General features: G+C 42.5%; 1 protein-coding gene across 2 annotated transcripts in view; it reads right to left on the bottom strand.

Moving 5' to 3' along the window:
• Positions 1–23259, bottom strand: part of LOC138512987 (lectin-like) — an 82444-nt gene that overhangs the window by 36219 nt on the left and 22966 nt on the right. Inside the window, exons 2-3 of one of the 2 annotated variants that reach the window (XM_069627704.1) lie at positions 20622–20757; positions 626–766 (exon numbers count right to left, since the gene is read on the bottom strand). In XM_069627704.1, the coding sequence (XP_069483805.1) occupies positions 626–766; positions 20622–20651 (171 nt within the window). In that variant the 5' untranslated portion in view covers positions 20652–20757. The remainder of the gene's footprint in view (positions 1–625; positions 767–20621; positions 20758–23259) is intronic. The other variant, XM_069627703.1, reaches the window with a different exon arrangement.

Consider the following 23259-nt stretch of genomic DNA (forward strand, 5'->3'; position numbering starts at 1 on the left):
TGTGAAAAACTACATACAAATCTGGAGGTTTCTGAGCTTTGGCCCAATGTTTGTGTGGGTTCTATGTTCTTTCATCGTCAGGCATTTCTACTCCCGCATTTTAAACGTGTATAAAATAACGAGAAAGTTCATCACATGTTTTGTTTTGTTTTTTTGGGGGGCCTCCCCCAACCCTCCCCCACCTATTTTTAACTATACCCGGCCTCCTCAACCCCTTATATGCCCTTCCCAACCCCCCCCCCCAAAAAGATGTGATGAACTTTTTCTTTATTAGTTTCACGTTTACCATGCAGGCGTAGAAATGCTTGAGGGTGGAAGGACGTTGTGGCGTTGTTGTGATAGTGACACCATGCTGCTCTCCTAAACCATTTCTTCACAACTGTATGTCTCCTTATTCACTTATTTGGTGAATTGATGTTGGCTTTTGCAAAAGAAAGAAGTAAAGAAACATAACCATGCCATTAACTAGATCTAGAGAGGGCAATAAAATGGAGGGGTAGTAAGGGAATGTAAAAAGAGAAGAAAGAAAGGAAATACACAAGAAAAATAAAAAAAAAGAAGAAGAAAGAGAGAAAGAGAGAAATAAAGAAAACCTGATTTCTTTGCAGACATTTAATTCACCAACCTGGAACGTATCATGTCCTCCTATCCAGTAGGCCTTGCCAGCATTATGGTTCAGAGGTCTCCCCATCAGATTGAAAACAAATTCATTTTCTTCAGAGGAATGGATGGAAGCCAGGTGAGATTCATGAGTGAGACATTTTGCCTTAAAAAAAAGACGAAAATAAGCATGATGCTAAATTAAAGGATTCTGTATCATGTTACATTGTGATAATTCACCATATTCTGCTCTGAAAAGCACAAGGACACAGGTGGTGCCACAGTAAATGTACATAGCGGAGATCAGCAATGGTGGCCCCCATAATAAAAAGGGCAGCCATTGTTGTCCATTGATTTCTGTGAACTACACCTGCCTTTTCCTGGTGGAGGAAAATAAGTTGCTGCATCCCTGCCGATCAGATCTAGGATTCCCTGAACAAAGCATAGTCGTCATGGAGAAGTGCTAGGATTTTACAGAATGTCTGGAATCAGGCCGTGAAAAACACTGACATAATCTTGCCACCATGTTCTCCCGTGTCTGCCATATTCAGAATGAGGGGCCAGCTATCAGGAAAAGAGCTAGCACTCAAACTGTGGGCTACCAGAAGTATTTCAGCTGCCGGGCTGGCTTGAATTATAATAGCACAAGGACTATCAAAAAAGAAGAGCTCCTAGTTGCAGAGCCTCCGGCTGCCGAATGCCGAAACACTGCACTCTGCATTTGGTAGCCGCAGGCTCTGCAATGCTTGGAAATGACTCAGCATTGATAGGCGATCTGGGGCCACTTTACCTGAGTACTCTGAGACAACAAGGAGGCTGAACTAACTACAACCTGCCCCCATGAAATCGTCCAGTTAGGATACATGTGATTTTTTACATTAATAGTCGCCAGTCACCCAGCCATCATCACCACTTGGACAGGGCCCACGACTTGGCCCCAACGCAACCGTCAGATAATGATTTGCGTGACCTCCGTCACCACAGGCGTACTAGCCATTTGGGGGTATTTGACATTCCCTTTTGCCATGGATCGACATTGTGACTTACTGTCTCTCTAATACATAACCTACAGGGCATTCCTACTCCAATTGCTATCGTCCTGATGAAGGCCCACATAACAGCAGCTACATAACACAGCTACAAGTGGCCGAAACACAGTCGTGTCGCCTTTTTATTCTTTGTCCCAGTGTCTAATTCATACACTGCTGCAATTTTGCGTAACTCACTACATTCTGTCCAATATGTACTGTTCCTATGTTACCTTTATGGTCTGATGGTTGTGTACATGTCTCTTGTATTAAGATCTAAGGTTATTTCCCTAGGCAAACAGCATTGTATCACAGGTGGATACTGTTTATGTTAATTGATGAACGTCCTGTAATATTTTTTTAGTTTGTAGATTAAAATTCTTCAGTCAAACAATCATGTTCAGTGTGTGAAATCCAATAGGAGTATATTTCTGCGGGTACATTTGACCCTGTTCATTTGTTTGTTTTAATAGCACGTTTCATTAGCAGAAGAAATAAAAATAAGATATTTAGGAAGTTATATAATGCTCGTAAATATTTTGTTCTGTTACTTGGGATCTTATATCTAATGCATTTAAAACGGCAGTGCATTGAGAAATGAGCATGCACACAGTCAGACTCTCCCTGATAACTGGCTAAAATTATGCACTGGAAAAGTAAACATTCAGTTCCAACAACCCTTGCATTACAGTGGAGTGATTGATAGTGCAGGCATGGTAACTGCTGATTTGCAGTCTTAGGCCACCCAAATTAGTAAATATGGCTCAACATTACAAATAATGTAATGTTAGTGTGAGAATTGTCAACAATTAAATGAACACCTTTTCCAGTGTGCGGTTTCTACTTACTTATTCAAGAATACATCCCTTTAATTACTGACATAATTGTCAAATATAGAGATCTGTAGTCATTCTTATGTTCCCAAAAAGCTCTATGAATGTATGCAAGTCAGGCATGAACCAACTCTAGTGTTAACTGCCTGCTTCTCCTTTTTCCAAGGGATTTTTTGGAATATTATAATCAGAGTTTGCCAGACTGTCCTTCTCACGATGATAACTTTCATTCCGAAAATAATGTATGTGGTTATCCTAGGTTTTGGTAATCTGCTTCGCTCAGTAGGACAAGTGTAATGTCCTTATTATGACTAAAATATATACTGATAATTAGAAATGAACAATGTACAATTTTAAAACAGAGCCAGTTTGCAATGCTAGTTGATAGTTGTATTTCTGCTTTTTTTAATAGCTGCTTTTGCAACCCCAAACATAATATCAACCAAAAGATGGGGATGGGGTGGTTCTAGTAAACATGCATATGACAAATCAACTCTCACACACACAGAAAGTGAGAGACACAGAGGAAGGGAAAGCGAGAGTGTGAGAGATAGAAACGGAGCAGCGAGAGGGAGAGACAGAGAAATACCATTTACAGCTAGTTTATATTATGTTTCTTTAGGAATCGAACATTCTCACACATGTGCATGTCAGCTAAAAGGCTTAATTTAACAAATACAATACAACCATGAATGCCCAATTTTGGGATGTCCTCATGCCACTACCTGAGGCTCTGCTATACTGAAACTGCCACCAGGAACTATTCATGTTCTTAACACTTGGATTCAGTTGCAGCTAGCCAGAAGATGTGATGGGTGTGATTCACCCTTTCCAGTGCTTGGCTCATGCACTCTGACCACCAGGACACTTTTTCACACAGTGCATAATCCACATGCAAAACCCTAGGACAAAATATACAAGTATACAACTTTCTTAACCCTTGCTTTAAGTTGCAACATTCCAGAAGCTGTGATGTGTGTGCTACCCCCATTGGAGTGTGTCCGCATGCTCTCCAGCAACAAGATTTATTCTCTGCTTGGTGAGTTATCCCCATGCAGAAATGCTTGGACAAACCATGGAACTTTTCTTTACTCATGCTTTCAATTGAAACAAGCTAGAAGACAAGCAATGGGATATCTTCTGAACAGTGATGCCGACTTGCGGCCTTAGGCTCTTTATGGTTGTGCAGCTGTTCTGGGTAGTCATTGACAAAGCCTGCTTCAGACTTATTTTTTCTTACACAGATGGTTGTTAGTAGCTACAAAAACCTGAAAAGTGTGTTTATTTTATTCTATTTGTCATATTGTGTCAAGGTCATTTTAAATCGTAATACTACTACTATTACTACTACTACTAATAATAATAATAATAATAATACAAAAAAGTAGTATTGTATAGCACCCTTATGCCATTGAGTACTCCTCACTGCGCATGGCTCTTTAACAAAAGAGAGAGATACCTTTTAGGTGGGATATTCAGAGGAGCAGGTGTGAAATATGTGTTCTTGATGGGTTCGATGTACCCAATTTTTGGCGTGTTGGGCTGTTTCTTTGGGATTGTCATTGCCATTTGGGGGTATGTTGCTGATGTGGGGGGAATTCTTTATTTATATGTTTATTTTATTGCATTTGATTATACACCCAAACCCGGGGGTGTCACGGCGTAGGTTACATGAATATAGTAAAATCTTTCTGGTTACATGGGAGAAAATTGTCAGATGAATGCAGGATATTTGACATTGTAGTTGTAAAACAAGTATTGATTGACAACAGAGTAAGCGTACAGTTATTCAGTACGACATATGCTTATGGATCCAGGTAGATTCGTATTTGTTGAATAGACAGATCTGATAGAGTTAAAGAGAGGAGCATAAGGCATAGCTTGGTGGTCTTCCTATGCTATAGAGTAGGCCTGTGACTGCATCAATAGGAGACATTCAAAATAGATGTAGGGTGTTAGGGTGGGATTTAAGAGGGTTGTTGGTTTTTTGGGAGGTAGACATATGGGTGAGGATAATAAAAGGGCAAGAGTAGATGAAAATGTAACTGTGCATAGCATCCGAGATAGTATGCGCCTGCTGGTGAAGCAGTTAGGACACTTGTTGGATGTTTTTGGCAGGGTTCTTTCTAATCCTTGTAGGGTTTGTTATGGTAGATTAATCAGTGGGGTCAAGTAAGGGTCTTGGTGATTTCTGCAGTTTGAAGATGCTTTCAATGGGAAGGGGATAAGACTACTAGTCTACTGATTGGGCAGTTCTGAAAGGTGATTTAGTACGGAGGACAGCTGAAGAACCAGGTTTAGCTGTTTTCCAAAGGGCGGGGATCTACTCTGTATGGAGGTTTTGGGGGATGGCATTCCAGAGTTTGGTTTGTAGCAGGGAGAAATTGGAACCTCCATGTAATTTCCAGTCGGGGGTTCATACCATTATTATTGTGTTGTTGCTAGTTCAGTGTAGGCCTGTTAGCAGTCATCCAGGAGTCCATCCAAGTGAGACAGGCATTGGGGTCCGTTGTTGGGTGGTTTGTGAGTTTGCAGACAATTTGAGTGTCAGGGGTGTTTCTTTTCTTCAAAAGGTTTGACCTGACAATAAATGTCACATTGCTCATACATATAGCTTAATAATTAAGCTATATTAATAATTTTGTTTAATAATGTTAATATGCTGAAAACATACATTCTTAATTATCATGCTCAAGCCAGTTCCATTAAATGGAGAACTACGCAACTTCAGATGATTAAAATTCCCTTCAATCATAATTGTTTTTGGGTGATTTTGTAGATAAGTTTGAGGAAGAGGGCTTGGTGTGTGAGTGCCGTGATCCATCTCATGCAGGACCCTAAAAACATGTCACAGCCCAGTATTACAGTGGGAAATGTTGTATAGCTCCCACAATGGATATAAAGATATACATCTTTCTATAGCTAGCGTGAGGTCAGATCATGCTGGAAAAGTTCTCACTTCTTTTCATTGTGATTGTTTGCCTCTGAATATTTTTCAATTTATCAATTTTTTTTCACTTCTAGTGTAAGGTTTGCATGCATTCTTTTTTTCAAGTGCTGTCAAAGTCCTGCAAGAAAAATAGAAAAGATAGTTCTATTTCTGGCAGGTGGCCAGCTGTGTGAGAAATAGTGATGTTCTATTTACAATGTGGTGGGACTGGGGCTAAACATTTTCTTTTTTGATGTATTGGTTGCATTTCAACAGGACCAGTAATTAAGTGTGAAGTACAGCTTAGCAAGCGAGTGAGATTGGGGGTTCTACGGTGCATGAAGAAAGTGCTCCCTGAAGAGAATGGTCTTGAGCTTCTTTCTAAATTTCATGAGGGGGGTGCAAGTTTAATGCTGCTGGCATGAAGTTCTACAGCATGGGGTCATGGATTGTGAATGCCTGTTTCCTGATTGTTTTCCTTTTGGCATTTTTTGAGCTGTACTGACCAGGTCCTGGCTTCTTGTGCACTGTTGCGCCAAATAGATGCTGCCTTGTCATCTAGGTAGGAAGGAGCATGCAAACTGATGGCTTTGTAAATGATAAATCTCGTATTGAAGGTGATGTTTGTATGTAGGGACAACCTGTGCAGTTTGATGAACATAGTCCTAATGTGGTGAAATTTGTGGAGAGCGTTGGATATGCTAGTTATGGTTTGAAGGACACTTCTCTTTAGTGCCAGGGTGAAGTGAGTAGGTAAGTAAGGCATTTACTAGCCAGGTGAGAAAGGATTAGGGCCTGTGCTACGGATCAGAAGTTATTATCTTGAAGGAAGGACTTGGTTTTCTGCAAATTAGAGAGTTGGTACCAACGTGTCTGGGTATTCGTTTCTATGTGCATTTTTAAAAGAGTGATGGCTGTCAATGTGCAATTCCAGGAACTTCGAATTTGGTGTCAGAATTGACTTTCATTCCTCTAGGTTTATGTTCTTGGATATGTCTCGGTTTTTCACCTATTTATCTCCTACACTTGCAAGAGCAATCTGGGAACTACCGGGGGTTCTATACCCTGACAAATCAGCTTTCAATTCAGACCCTTTAGTGCCCTTATTAATCGACGGGTTTCTGGGTATGCCACATCAGTTTGGTATCAATTTTTTTCCCATTCCTAAATATTTCCTTCAACCTGCATAGGAGATATTGTGGAAGAATAGATAGCATCTGAATTTGCTACTCTACCTGTTCCTTGTCGATCATCAAACTATTCGGAGAGAAGCAATCCTCCAGTTCAGCTCACTGATTACATTATTTTCATTATTACAAGGATTATTGGGATCAGATAGCTTTTTAAATACATTAGAAAATGAAGAACACCTCCTTTCCTTATCAGCAGAGATCTTTTGGCTTTGTTTCTTGTGTGTCTCTTCTGATTTGTATACACCCTTTCTTCCCTTGCCCAATTCTTGTTCTGTATTTGGCACTATTTTACTTACGTTTTTCACTTTCTGACTTGTTATGTGGTATGGAGTTATCCAATCTGAAGGTGCTAGTTCTGAGTTTTTAAATGAAATTATGTCTCCAGTTACCAATATATCTTCAGTTGTTTGATCATCCTTGTGCACAACTGATATCTTGGAATTACTGTGTGCTACACTCTCACTTAGTTGCTCTTGTTGTTATTTAGTTGAGGTACTACAGCACTCTCACATTATGGCATCATGGGTCACTACACTCCTGGGATTTGGTCTTATTCTTTCCGTTCTTCACTGAGACATACCAGTAGGGGTGCTTTATCTTCCCTTTCTGGTTCCTGTTTTTCAAAGCATTCTATTTCTTTAATTCTTTCAATTTGTTTGCGTGCTAGATCAAAAATGACCTTCTTCTTTTGTCTGTTTTTGCATTATTGGTGTTTTGTTCTGGGGCCCACTTTCTGGTCATGACTCCCAACAATGCCAACTCTAAATGCATCAACGGGGAGAATTCTGGATTGTGTTTTTCTGCAGATTCGGTTGGTCTTGATAAAGTTTTCCATTAACTAGTCACTTACTGCAGAATAACTTCCCAATTTGTTCAGTCAGCATTCTCACCTGACTTTCCAAATGTTGGTATTTCTAATCTTCTTTTTGTTCATATTTGGGGTTGGCCAAAATGCACCATCACCAGTAAACCCCAGACTGGTACGCCAACCTTGTGTCCTAACTTCCTATTTTTGGAATAGTCGCAAAATTGTCAATCTCCCGAAATCTCAATGACTGATAGCACATGGCTGTGCCCCACCAAGTGCAGGGCGAATGGGTGTGGTTAGTTAGATTTCCCTATTGCCATTACGTATGCTGACCTTGGGCCAAAATGTCAGATCACCAAATGTTATGGTGCTGGAGCCAACCGCGAACATACAAACACACTTTCACAAATATATGTATAGATAGATAGACATGTAACTGTCATGTTTAAAACCCTTATTGTTTATTTGAATTCATTTCATATTTCATGTTAATGTATGGCCCTTATAGCCATAGAAATAAGGGTTTACGCTCCCAAGAATGCTTTCATTTACCTTTGTGCACTGCTCTAGTGATTTTATATGTTGAGATTTACACCAATTAACTAGATGGAACTATAAGCGTGTACTGATTCAATTACATTTATTAGTGTATAACGTCAGACGTCATTGAAAAAAAAAGACAGCATCACGTATTCAAAGTGTAACTGGCCAATAGGTCACGAGTTATGTACATATGCATGGAATGGACCGAACCCTAGCTCTATATTTTACTTATATCTGTGAATAGACTGCATTGTTTGCGGTTCCTGAAATTTATATCACGTCTCACCCTGTTACTGGTGCCAGGTTTTTGCAGTTCCAAGAACTTTGCTCATCTCCATTGTCAGTCCAGGAAAATTCAGTGCATGTGAAAATGTCTCTCTTGTTCACCGACCTCAGCCGCCTTTGTTTGTCAGATTGCAGATTGCTAGCAGGCACCTGTCACTCACAGAAGAGTTTGCACCTGTCCTTCAGAAAACACTTGTCCCTTCCTAGACTGACTGCATCTCCATGTGTACGGGACGCAGACTCTTTACAAGCTCCACCCCTTCTTTCAGGCCTTTATCAATCTTTTGTTTGTTTTTAGTTTTCCAATCATTGTTTGTGCCAAGTGCATTTTTTACTGCATTGGTGGTTTCTATTGTTATTTCACCAATCAATTCTTTGCTTCCAGACCCCACCTTTTGATATCCCCCTGTTCTATCGCTCACACCATTAAAATACAATGACCATTGGTTTCCGCCTAACTTCCTTTCTGTTGCAAATATGTTAAATGCGTCTCCACCTTCGCTCTATGCAAATACATTTTGCTATTCTGCAAAACCTGCTTCGTGAACTTTCCTTTCTAAACTACACGTTGTAAAATATCTTTCTTATTGACTTGCAATTTAACCCATGCCATGGCTAAGCCATCTGTATGTGCTGCGTTTAGTATTTCAACACCAAGCTTTTTACTGTACTTTTAGAAAATGAATATTTCTAAGCCATTCATTTCCCCCAAGCATATCTCATTACTTATTAGTGTATTTATTGTGTTTGTTGTGCATATCTATTTCCTTTCATCTTTTTGTATTTATAATGCAGAGTATCTTAATTACTAAAACCTCACATTATGCACTTCATCCTGACATAGAACAAGCCGAATGTAACAGACCCCAATCAGTGAAAGCCTCCCTGGAGGTTCTGTGCTTCAGCACTGGATACATACCACATATCAAGAAGAGAAACCGAAGGAACACACTCCCCGGTTGAATCCCTTGAAGAGGAACCCACTTTCAGGGAAGCAGACTCAGCGTTAACACCCACTGAAGACCTGCTAAGGACTCTGGTAGAAGGCAAACTGGCTATCAGTTGTCCACAGTTGTCTCGGGAGGATAGCTTAGGGGCAACGTGCTTGCCTTGGAAGCAAGACGACACAGAGCAACACAGGTTCGATCACTGGGTCTGTGCTTAAAAAACCTCTGAGTATTTAGTGCGTTATAAATAGCCTATCATATCACACCAGGAGACACTTGTTGCCCTACAGGGAGCTTTGATTATCTGCTGTGCATTCATGATCCTACAGACATTGAGAAATGTAGAGGATTGAGATGATTTCTTTGCGAACTATGAATGAGTGGCCAAGTCAGAAGGCTGGCACCATGATTGCTGGGCCTGGATTGCCACTCCTAACTGCAGACATCCAACTGACCTTTCCAGGATTACACCCTGATAGGACCACCCTGTATGAAGACCTGAAGCAGGTATTCTTTAAGGACTATGGCAGGACCGGGAGCAGCAAAGGATCATACTCGATCTGCAACTACGCCAAGGTGAAACTCCCTGCCAGAAGTTATGTAGAGTAAAGGAACTATTAAAGAAATGGTTAAACCAAAAGACCTATGGGGAGGCCATGCAGTGTTGGTTTTAGAACAGTTAATGGATTCCTTGCCTCAATATACACAAAGAGTAGTTTACCAGCCACATGAACCCTCATTAAAAGAAGAACCTCAGACAGCTAATGCACACCGGAGAGCTATGCACTCTTGGACCAGCTATGAGGCCCAAAAAGACAGGTGAAGCAAAGTCTGAGGCTGGAGAAGAGAGGAGAGACCAACCCTGAGAAAATCGAGTGCAGCCCGACCTGTCTCAGCAACACAGAATGGGTCTTCTTTATTGGGCATGTCAGAGAAATCCCTGGCTGAGACAGCATCCAGAGGTAATTAATGTTATGCCTGTGGAAACCCCAGAAATATCACCCGGTTCTGCTTGGAAGCACACAGCGAAGAATCTATGGACATATGGCTCTGGCAAACCGGGCTTCCCCGACAACTATCACAACAGAATAGCAAAAGGATTCAACATAACAGCACCAGTTCCATAAAATGTTGGCCACCTGTTCCTAGAAGAGGTAGACATGCCTGAGTCTCTAACATGGACTGACTACACTACTGGAGAGGATGATCAGAGATTCCATATTCTTGTAATAGTCCAGGTAAGACTGGCAAGAGCATTACTTGATTTCCAAAGTTGATGAACCACCATAAGCTCAAGACATGTAACCCTAGAAGAGCTGATTCCAGGACCCCTGTTCTAAATTGATACACCAAACTTTAACGAGGAGCTCATTTATATCTTATAAGAAATATATGGGCCTAACTGTTCCACCTTGCTAGCTGGAGATTTCAACCAGTGGCATAAAAGCAACACCAATAAAGAAGTTGCAATATTACAAGCCGCCTTAAACAACATTGACTTTCATGTCATTAACAATACACCAACTCGTGACAAAGGTAATATCCTAGACTGAGTAGTGGCCAGGAATCTGACCGTACAGATTGAAATCACCACACCTTGTATCTGGTCAGACCACCACGCCATAGTCTTCCAAACCTACCTACAGAATCCTTGCATCAGAAAAAAAGAAATCGAGTTAAACTAATAACAAACCGTAATTTTAAAGGAAATACCACCAGTGACCTGCAGGAATGCATAAGCCTTTTAGGGTTTAGAGTAAGACCCTCCCAAAGTCCTGGTACAAGCCTTCAACCACGCTATATGCTCCATGCTGGATAGAGTGGTGCCCATGAAAAACAAATTAGTCAGAGACAACAACATCCATCAACAATGGTATACAGAGGTTCTCACAATAATGAAGAAGACAAAAATAAATGGCTTAAAAATCCTTCCGACATAAACAAATCAAATTGGAGAGATCTAGAGGAAATAAATAACGCTGCATTCTATGATGCAAAAAGTAACTTTTTCAACAAACAGATTGAGGATTCTAATAACCACCCAAAGAAGCTTTATGAAATCATTAAAAACTTTGTAAAATCGGGTACCTTAGGTACATCTTTCTGTCCATCCGATCAGGACGCTCTCAAAATACAACAGGCTTTTGAAGCCAAGGTAGATAGGGCTTGTTCGAAGATCACACATGAACTGGGCACAAACTCGCTTTATACATCTAGGGGCACTAACATGGCACCAACAGAGAGACATGCAGAATTCTCCTTCTCTCCTATCACCCCCTCTGACATGATGAATACTCTGTCTACACTAGGTCCTTCTCAGTGTACAGACAACATAATTCCACCTAACCTTATTCTTGAGCACAAAGACATTTTTGCCCTGTTTCTTGTTATATTTGTCAACTCCTCTTTTCGCACTTATCATGTTCCTGATGCCATAAAAAAGGTTACCATCACACCTTTGAGTAAAACACATGGCTTTGATCCTAAAGATCCAAACAACCTGAGGCCCATTATAAACTGTAATTTCCAGCTGAAAATCCTGGGTAAGTGTGCCACCACTTAATTCCAGTATTTCGTGGAAACAACAGTTATCCTACACTTAAGACAATCTGGCTTTCGTCCCCATCATTGCCCTGAGACTACCCTCCTGGATCTCCAAGCTTATATGCTGATCACCAAGGGTAAGGGTAAAACTGGAATGCTTGGTTTATTAGACCTATTAGCAGCTTTCGATCTCTTGGATCATGATCGACTTCTCTCTACTTTAAGAGATAATAGATACAGTCATTTCTATCCCACCAGAGCACTAGACTCTGTTGGGGTGATTCCTCCTCACCCCCTGCCCGATTAGTTTTGGCCTCCCACAGGAGGCCTGTATGTCCCCTGCTACTTTTCAATCTCTACATCACCAATTACACTGATGACACCCAACTGGTGCTTGAGCTCACAGGTGATTATGACCTTGATTCCAACAAATTGCAAACTTGTCACAACTGCATAGAATCTTGGATGAACTATAATTGGATGTGTCTTAATGGGAACAAGACCGAGCTGCTGATATTTGGTTGAGGGAATTCTAGATCAAAACTTGCACTCAGATATCATGCTTTTGACATCCATGAATGCAGCATCTAAGTCCCATATAAAACCAAAACCGTGTGTTTCCACCTAGACTCCCTGGTAAGCTCTGAAGCTCATGTCAATTAAACCGTGTAGAACTGCTCATATTACCTGAAACTACGAAGAAATCTTCGACCTTTTCTCTCGGAATCCAGCTGTGGCTCAGTCGCACAGGCTATCATTTTACCCAGATTGGACTATGGCGATGACCTTTTGATTGGCGCCCCTAAGAAAAACCTATACGACCTACAAGTCGTACAAAATGATGCGGTACACATCGTCAAAAAAACATCAAGAAGAGAACACATTACTCAGTGTTATAAAGATCTCCATTGGCTTCCGATCCCAGCCCGCCTACAGTTTAAGGCGGCAACTTTGATTCACAAAGCACTTGAAACACCTGTGTATAGGCGCATTATAAATGCCATATAATATCACTATACGGCTCAGCACCAGGGTATATCAAAAGCCTGATGTCTCCTTACGAGCCTTTAAGAAAGTTGTGTTCATCAACTCTAGAACTAATGGAAAGGCCTAAATTCAAACTGATTAGCAGTCGTGGAAATCTTTTCCCACTGTTGCTACAAAGATCTGGAATTCGCTGCGACTAGATATCAGATTACTGAAGGACTACAACATCTTCCGATGACAGTTAAAAACTCTAAGTTTCCACTAAGACTATGATAATTTGCTCTGCTAGTCCTGTCTATACATGTTGTACAGCTTCTGTAGTGAAAGGTCATTGGTCAGTTCAATGGCCTTTGGACAAAATGGCCCCTAGAAAGCCTTCCGGGCATGCTTGAGGGGGTTATAATGTTGAGAGAGGAGGCAGTTGGAGAAAAAAAAAACCTGACACAGCCAGTTGAACAAAAAGAGCATCTGTGACAGCCTGTCTTGGATTTCCATTCTCCCTAACTCCTTTAAATATAGTAATGTATATATACATAGAAGGAAACCCCATCATATACAATCAGGGTTGCTCACATGGTAAAGCCCCCCGTCTGAGCAGGAGGCTGCCTCACCCCCTTGCTGGGTCCTCAGGTAAGTGCTCCCCTGCACTGTGTCCCCCTTCCCTAATCCCACCCCCTTTTTTGCATATTCCATATTGTACCCCTGCCACCCACCCCTCACTTACCTTGTGCAGCCTGGCCCCTCGTGTCCCTGAAGCAATGCAAATCTACGCCATGGAAAGGGAAAAGGGACTATGTTTAGTTCCTTCCCCGTTCCATGGCGGCCATCTATTTTTTCAGTTGTTTTTAAGTTGGGAAACGCTGACAGTGTTTCACAACATCCCAAAAGAATCTATTAGTACCCCGACCATATAACCGGGTTACTAATAGCAATTAGCCCCTCACTGGAGAGTCATTAATGCTTCAAGTACTGCCCCAGGGCCTGAGTTAAGGCCCTCGCTTCGCTCAGGCCTGTAACTATGGGGCTTATTGCTTAAGGTAAGCTGCTCCATTAGAGGACAGCTGCTGGATTTAACTGCTCTCTATTTTACTTGCTATTATTGTTATTTTATAATAGAACTTACGTGACATTGATCTCGTGTGTGGATGAAGTGAATTGAATGATTAGAAAAGTCTGCTGTTTTTAAGTTGAAATGTGGTCATTTGACAATATAACTTCGGCAGCTTAGGGGTGGGCTCATCAGGGTAGGACTAATTCGCAGTTCTCTTTCTATGCCCTTTGGTCCAGCCCCATGCCTCGCTCTCAGCCCGATCCTGGCACATATGTGCAGGATCGTCTGCCCGCGTAGCGGGCGTGCACAGCGGGTGCCCTGCCAGCGCGCCAAAGGCGTGCTTAAGGCAAGCCTGTCTGTGCCCGTCTGTGCCGGGAGGGGACGGGAGGGACAGCTGGATAGAAGTTTCTTGCTCTCCCTTGCCCCTTCAGACACCATCTGGCCAGCTGGCTGGAGCTATCATACGCCCACTAAAGCTCCCCCTCCCGCCACTAGTATCAATAGCATGGGGCCCACTATGTATACTCCTACCCTATTTCTATTGAATACTAGGTCTCTTTCGGCCCACACTGGCGAAATTTGGGACCTGCTATCCAGTAGGCAACCGGATTTCCTGTGCCTGACAGAAATCTGGCTAACATCAAGCTCGGCTCCAGCTCTGGTCCAAGCTATTCCCCCTACTTACCTCATTATTCACCATGACCACCCACTCCCCAAACGTGGGGCAGGGGTTGCGGTTATCTTCAGGGACAAGTATGCTGTTACCCAGCTATTATGCCCCCATGCACTTAATATGGAAGTTCTATTTTTTCGGTGTATTATGTCTTCCCGCACTATCCACTTCCTGCTCACATACTGTCCCCCGGCCCTATAGGATCTTTTGGGAAAGGTCTAGCTGATCTCATAGCTGATCTGAACCTGCAATATACCATCCTATTGATATTAGGTGATTTTAACCTGCATTTTAACCTGCCAAGATCTGGTGAGATGAACTCCTTCTTTGATAGTCATTCTGATCTACACCTGCATCAACTGATCCATGCCCCGACACACTCACATGGGAATACACTTGACCTAGTATTTGCCAAGGACTCCCTGCTATGACCCGGCCCTATTGAACCAGTGGTATGGTCTGACCACCATCTGGTATCGTGCACACTTATACAAGCTACTCCTCCCTGCAGACTCCTCCCCCCCGAAACACTACTAGGCTCCTGGTGCTCAGTCGATCCCAAGGCACTCAGTGCCCATATAGCCTCCAACTGTGCCTCTCTGAGGCCCTTATCTTTAACATCACTTTCCCAATCTCTTGTGATCGCCGCAGACTTCTGCGCCCCACTTAAACTGACTCAAGGTCGCAGATTACCCTCCCAACCCTGGTTTACGGATCAGCTTAAATATGCTTGCCTGCAATTTAGACAAATGGAGCGCAAATGGCGAAAAAGCTATAATCCTGCGCTCAGAGAATTATACAACTTGGTCTCTCCACCTATTAGGCCAGCGTTAAATTGGCAAAATCTACTTTTTTTCTCTGAAAATCGAAAATGCCTTGTGCAAGCCCAAAACTCTGTTCTATATTGCATACTCATTAGCCTCTTCTGAGGCCCTTACTTCCATGGTCAAGCCCTCGCAAACCTTGCCTCTTTTTTTATCACTATTCTCTCCAACATCGTCAAATCCCCTGCGATAATGACCCCAGACGGCATTGTGTGTTTGCCTGTTCCTTCTATCGACCCCTCTGTCAATTGGTCCACCTTTCCTCTGTTCACCGAGGCAGAGGTCCTAGCGGCTATTTTAAAGATTAAATCATCTTCTTCAGAGGATGCCATTCCGGCCACCATTATGAAGAAGATTACCCCTGACATTCTAGCAGATATTACTGGGCCATAAACAACTCTTGCCAGTAAGGACGGGTTCCTTCGGAGCTGAAATCTGCGAGGATCATCCCCCTTCCCAAGAAGCCCTCACTTGATCCCACTATCCTTGCCAATTTCTGTCCTATCTCTCTGCTTCCCTTCCTGTCCAAACTTCTGGAATCTCTCATCACACCCCTTTTATCCTCTTTTCTGGAATCTTCTAAAATCTTCAACCCTGCCCAGGCTGGTTTTAGGCCAGAGAGGGGTACGGAAAGTGTGCTTGTTTCTGTACAAGACGACATGTCCAGGCTAGTTGATGCGGGTGGAGTCGGTGCTTTTATTCTGTTGGATCTGTCAGCCGCGTTTGACACGGTTGACTACCCCATCCTCCTCTCACGCCTGGCGCAGATTGGGATATCTGGCTCTGTCCTTGCATGGTTTACCTCCTTTTTCTCAGACCGTACACAGACTCTTGCCATGCCCCCTTTTCTCTCTTCTTCCTGCCCCCTCACTTGCGGTGTCACACAGGGATCCTCACTCTCCCCAATCCTGTTCAATATCTATATCTGGGCATTGGTTTGCCTCATTCGCTCCTATGGACTCAATTGTTACTCTTATGCTGACGACACTCAAATCCTGATCCATCTAGATCAGGATCAGGCTGAGGTCTCGTCATGCCTTCATGACTGCCTGAGGGCTGTCAGTGTTTGGATGGACCAGAATTGGCTTAAACTTAATGGCGATAAGACAGAATTAATGGTGGTGGGCTGCCCTTCTGACCCCTCACTGTAGACCTCTGCTTTCTGGCCCAGCTCTCTAGGTCCTCTTCCCAGTCCAGTTAGTAAAGTGAAAGATCTGGGTGTCATTCTTTCTGCCACCCTCTCTATGTCCAACCAGGTTACGGCTGTCTGCCAGTCTGCCCACCACCAGATCAGGGTCCTCAAGAGGCTTCTACTCATGATACCGGAAGCCATCCCCCCCCGTGGTGGCTGCGTTATTCCTCTCGTGGTTGGATTACTGCAACTCTCTATACCTGTCGCAACCGATCGGCCTCACACAGCGACTTCAGCACATGCAGAACCTGGCGGCCAGGTTAGCCACCGGCTGTCCCTCCGTCGACTCCACTGGCTTCCGGTGGCCCAGCATGTTCATTTTAAGTCGCTGTGTATTGTTCACCGGGTGATCCACGGCCAAGGAGCCGAGTTTCTGCAGTCCAAATTCTTTCGATATATCCCTGAACGAAACTTACGCTCTTCCACCACTAACCTACTCACTGTTCCAAGGTTTAACCATGAAAGGATTGGCGGCAGGGCCTTCTCCATTGCAGCTGCCAAACTCTGGAATAACCTCCCACTGTCACTCCGAAACACCCCTAACCATCTTGGTTTCAGAAGAGCTCTGAAGACCATTCTATTTTAGCCCTCCTTTTCCATAGGTCTTCCCCTTTAGCAAGCAGCTCTCCTCTCCAGCGCCATGATGCTCTTGGGCGGCCGTTTGCTCTATAAATTCAGATAAAAAATAAATAAAAAAGGTCTAGCATGGCATACCCTGGAACCAACTCTTGATAATAACCTTTTTGGCATCAAGGTGACAGCCTTTTTCATTTTTTTTGTATTTGTTTGGCACTGTGGTGAGATGAAAGAATTCCATTTAATTAAATATGAGTGGGTTGAGCTACAAGAGATTGGGTTAGTCCAGCTGCCACCCAATGAGCCTCCCACATGGTGGATGGAGGGGGATCCTGCAGGCTCTCCACATTCACCTAGGCATTGTATGTTTCCATTTGTTTAGTTTAAGACCTTAACTCCCAACTGGAGAACAAGTGTCAGACCCCTTTGAGTGTGGGGCGAACAGTTTGGGTTTAAACAGAGGATTGTCAGGAAGTGCTCTGCATTCACTTACATGGAGTTGGAGGATGTTCATAATACAGTCCCTGAACTTACGTGCTGAGCAAAGCTGAGACACTGTGTGACCACAAATCACGCAGTTAGGCGGAGACACCACAGTAGGTTTGTCCATCCAGGGAAGACACAGAATGCCATGAATTGAAGAGCTGATGCAGGCGGGATTGAAAGTTGGTGCTGACGCGGTATAGCACACAACGATGTTAAGAGGAATAAAATGGAACCCCCAACTCAATACCATGAGACAAAAGCCTAGCGGCCACAGCCGCTCACAACGGCCGACACAAATAGTGATAACACTAAGTTTCTATTAAAGGGGCTGGATGAGCCCTTTAGAAGCTGCAGCAGACCGGTAGAAGAAGGACATGTCACTCGCCACTTCCTCCCAAGGCAGGAAGACTGCCACGAGGTGGCCACTTTGCTGGAGAAGCTACTTGCTGCACAGGCCCTGACACAAGGGTATGCAGCCTGCCAAACGGCTATGGAAGAACTTGATCTGGAATGCTGAGAGAAACACAGTTTCTTGGAGAGACCTGTATAAGTCAATGCTTACAGAAATCTATGGTCTAGGAGAGACCTTCACAAGTGAATGCTGAGCGAAACCCAGGTTCCAGGGGAGACCTGTATAGTAAATGCTGAGACACCAGAGGTCTATGATCGACCTGAGTAATACAAGCCTGAACCGGAAGTCTTGGTGAGACCTGACATGAATGTCAAGGACTAGGAGAGACCTATTTGGTATTGTGAAGCAGCAGCAGACTGGGAGAAGAAAGGCGTGTCCCTTGCCACTTCCTCCCATGGCAGGAAGACTGACACTTGGTACAAACTGGACACTTTGCTGGAGAAGTTACTTGCTAGCCAAGCCCTGGCACAAAGGTTTGCAGTTTGCCAAACGTCTATGAAAGACCGTAATCTGGATGCTTAGAGGACCACAGTTTCTTGCAGAGACCTGTACTATTGAATGCTGAGGGAACCCCAAGTTCTAGTGGAGACCTGTATAAATAAATGACGAGACACCAGAGGTTAAAAAACCGGTTGTAATCATTATGAGCTCAGATAATGCGTGATAACATCTCTGCACTGTTAACTTTTATACTTAGATGCTATTGGTACTTTGAATGTTCTCTCTAAGAAAAATGTTCTATGCTGCATTCAATGTTTACACATTGCAAGTATGCTTGTCTTTTTGTTACTATGTTTCACATTTTATATGATACTTTTCAGTTAAATGTCTTTGTATTTTGTATCACTAATTTTTGACATAGTTTGAATAAAACATCATGCTTAAAACGTTTTCTGAAAAAAAGGTTCTTCCCTGCTTGTTGTCACTTCATGAATGACTTAGACTTGGCGATAATAATGAAACATATAAAAATGTATAACTTTTTGCCATCCTGATAATGTAATTCATTGGGACATTGATTGCCAGTAAACTTGTACATTTATTTGTATTGTGAATAACAAGTGATGTTATGCCCTTTCTTTTGAAAGCTTTCCCAACAGGAAAATGCCTTGTTGTCTTAGCTATGATAGACGTGAGTCATGCAAGCCTGAACCTGAGGTCTCAGTAAGACCTGCCATGAATGTTAAGGTCTAGGGGAGACCTATTTGGCAGTGTGAAGTACAATAGGTGGATTAAACTGAAAAGTGCAGCAGAACACCCTGAAGGAAAAACCAGTAGAACCTCAAAGATAAAAAGACTATGATGAAACCTACAAGAAAATGCTGAGCATCTAAAACTTGTGAGGGGTCCGGAGATACATTGTTTAAGCAGGAGGACCAATGGAAGGGTACATCCTGTGAGTAATTCTAAAATAACCTTTCCAAGAATAAGTCCTTTTATTGTTAAAGACTAGGGCTGGACATCGCAGGATAGGTTTTGTGAACTCTTCTCTTGGCCAATAATTGTAACATCTTTGTTTCAGCTTGGGGAAGTCTGGACCTAAGGACATGCAAAGATTAGGTTTTGGAAGTTTCTGTTAGCCACATATTTGGGTCCTTGTTTTGTAACTCCTCCTGCCACCTACAACTACACACATGTTCTCGTTGCCTCCTGGCATGCATATATCTCTATTAGACATACTCAAGACATCCCTTCCTGCACCTCAGGAATCCCAAAGTAGCTCTGATTGTCAAATACAACTAGGAAGAAGGTCTGTACAGTCAGTGAATAGGGTGAAATGTATGGACTTGTACATCATGAAATATACCTAGAATTAATAAAGCGATATATTGCAATCAACAAATACAATTAAAAGACTGTGTGGCAATGATGAAGGTAGGGCTTGAAATCAACATCCTTGAAATAATGATCTCAATTGAACACACACAATATAGATATTACTAGATTAGACCCCAATGTGTTGTCCTTATTCTTTTTATTTGCTCTCTACTCGTATTAGATTGTCAGCTCCCTTTACACTTTTAACATATCGATCCACATTTCATAGTACTCTGATTAGTTTTTTCCTCTATAATGTTATACTCATTATGGTGTGTGTGTGTGTTGTATTATTCTCGTTTGAAAGCCCAGAAAAGATCAATGGCTGTAAACCAACAGTTCTGCATGGGTGTTAGTACATAGCACTCCTGCTAGGAAAAAACAACTAAAAGGGGAGCATAAATGAGGCAGACATTGACGTTTTGTTCCGACTGCCATATAGTCAGAATATACAAGCACACATTTGTGAAATTCTGACTACAACACAAGCCATTGCCTCTGAAAAGGCTAAGGTGGAAGTTGGACATGCAGAAGGACTGTAAGCAAGAAAGATGCAGCAATCACACATCCCAGCCCCAGAAATAGTGATGTATTCATTTAGGGAAAGCTTGCTGATGGGCAGAGAAAGAGTGAGCATTGTGGTTCTACACAGAACAGTGGAATGCATCACTCATGATACTGATAAAAGTTGATTGGAAGCGACAAACTGACAGCTTCTGGTTTAGAAATTTTGAAAGGAATGTGGTACTTGTTGCAATATAACAAGGGACATGGCAATAGGGTGATGTCTAGGTAATGGTCACAAATATATCTCCTGCTGCTGCCCGCCTCATCCACCAAATACATTTAAATATTGATTTTACTGTTTTTAGAGCATGCATTGAAACCATACCTCTGCATCTGGCCAAAGCACCCGCTCCATAATTGGCTTGTAACAGGCGTTCAAATACTGGACCCAGCCATCGTCGCACAAACCCTGAGCACACAGGCAATTCGTTTGTTGTTTTGACCCGCCAGCAATGACTGTTCTTGTTCAAAACAAACAAAACATACTTATGAGCAAAGAAGATAAAGGGATTGTGATTTGAAAGCATGCTCATGAAAGAATGAACATGGATGCCTAATATATAGCTATAGCACAGTCTCCCAAACAAACTGAGGCATTAAGCTCACATTTCATATAGAGAAACAGAAAAATGCCCCGGCACTCGTAGATACTGCTTGGTAAAAAGATTTTATTACATAAAGTGCATCACAAAATAGTTAAAATATTGGCTACTTGGTGAAAATGTAATGCAACAAAACACTTGAAATTCAAAAGACAATTCTGGCAAAGGCGGATCTGCGTGAAATTACTGAGTTGAAAAGCCCGACCACCAAAAGTCTGTTTTTTATTTTTGTTTTTTTTGCTTTCTTCATTTTTTTCGCATATATATATATATGGAGGGAGACCCCCCCAAAGCCTCCCCTCCTTACAACTATACATTTTTATTAACTTTACTCCCCCCCATATATACATATGCGAATAAATGGGGGTCAGACTTTTGGTGGTAGGACTTTTCTACTTAGGTAATTTCGTCCTAACCCGCAAAGGCACCTTGCCTACTTGCCCCTTGTTGTGCAGAGTATGACCACAATGATGACTTCAGAGATTACATCAGTGATGGCATCACTTGTGACATCACTAATTACATCATATACAACATAACGGATGGCATCACTGATGACATCAGACATAGCATCATAAATTACTTGACTGATAAAAGCACTGATTACATTTTCAAAATTTAGTACTATTTCCTTTTACATAAAACACATATACATATGTTCAAAGTACATTTTATTCTGCTGTAATTTCTTCATATTTAGTTTATGGTCCACAAGTTGAAGTACATACAAAAATGAGTACAGTATGGAAAGGTTCATTTCTTGTGGCATGCCATCTTTTAGGGTGGAATAAAAAGTCATAATTAATTTAGAAAAGAAATAACTGGAAGTAATATAAATCCAATTAGATAACTAAAAGTAAATCTTCAATTTCTAAGCTTTAATATTTTTGTCTATATTTAATTATGTGGTATTCATATATTTTTTCCAATACCATGCTTAGCTTCTTAAATTATATATCACAATAGATAAGTGCATGTACCTTTGTTACATGTATTTGTTTAACACTTCTCATTTAGAAAACAATAGGTGCATGTGCTATTGCTAATAGAAAATGTAAATCTGTTCATTTAGAAATGTTCCTAACATCTGGATTCACAATGTTTCTATTTCTATTTATTCCTATTGTCATTTTCTTTACTACTGTATATGCGTATTATATTATCTTACACATATGATACGATATATGATATGATATGGCATTTGTAACGTGCCTATACACACGTGTTTCAAGGCACGACGAGGCAAGGAAGGGGGAACAGAAAGAGGACAGAAACAACAATGTTACTAGGCCAAGTGACATTGAGATCGTGCAAGTGCAGGGGAGGGGGAGGGGTAAAGTGCCAGGCCAAAGGGGAGGTGGCAGTGCTGTACATGGGATCAAAAGAATAACAAGAAGTGCAGCCAGAAGGTGGCAGGTGCCAGGGTAAGTGCAGACAGCAGGTGTCCAAAAGTACAGGTAGGGTGACTGTAGGGTTTCAGATACAGACTCAAGTGCAAGGGTTGCCGGGTGGCAGTGCGGGTGTGCAACTAGGCGGTAAGGATTTGGGCACGAATTCAGAGGGTAGCCAGGTGACCAGTGCAGTATCAGAAGAGAGAGTTGGAAGTTTTCAGGACCCAGGCCACAGAAGGCCTTGTGGACAATGCAGAGGGTCTTGAACTTAATCCTTGCAGCCACTGGGAGCCAATGCAGAGATTTCAGTGCTGGACAGATACAATCCCTGGGCTTGAGGCCAAGGACAAGTCTTAAAGTCCTGTTCTTGATGAGCTAGAGAGGGCGAATAGTAGAACAAGGCAGATTTAGAAAGAGGCTGGTGCAGTAGTCCGGTCTAGAGAGAACCAGAGTTCTAGAGACATTGAGTTTCTGGGGGAAGGAGAGGAAAGGACGAATACCTCTGAGGAGGTGCAGTTGGAAGTTTGACTTCTTGGAGACATCAGAAATATGAGGAGAAAAGGAGAGTGTGGCGTCAAAGATGACCTATGGGTTCTTAGACTCACAGGTGGGAGCTGGAAGAAGGCCAAGGTAGGCCGGCCAGCGAGTGACAGGAAATTAGGGTGCAGGTGTGCGGATGAGGATAATCTCTTTTACTGGCATTAAGGCAGAAATCGTTGGCTGCACACCACTCCTGGATAGCAGACAGCCAGTCAGAAATGAGAAGAGGTGGCAGAGGGGAGCCTGAAAACGAGCCATCCACATAGCACTGGAAGTTGGAGCAGAGAGTGGCAATGCCATGGGTGTCAAGTGCCAGGTATTGGGTGAAGAGCCAGGAGAGAGGTTAGACCTGTGGGGAACACCACAAGTAGAGCATGAGATAGAGGAAAGGAAGGACCCAGGTTGGACCTGGGAGGGTCGATTAGAGAGG

The sequence above is a fragment of the Ambystoma mexicanum genome, chromosome 12 (assembly GCF_040938575.1).
Source record: "Ambystoma mexicanum isolate Mex_15411 chromosome 12, UKY_AmexF1_1, whole genome shotgun sequence".
Lineage (NCBI taxonomy): Eukaryota > Metazoa > Chordata > Amphibia > Caudata > Ambystomatidae > Ambystoma > Ambystoma mexicanum.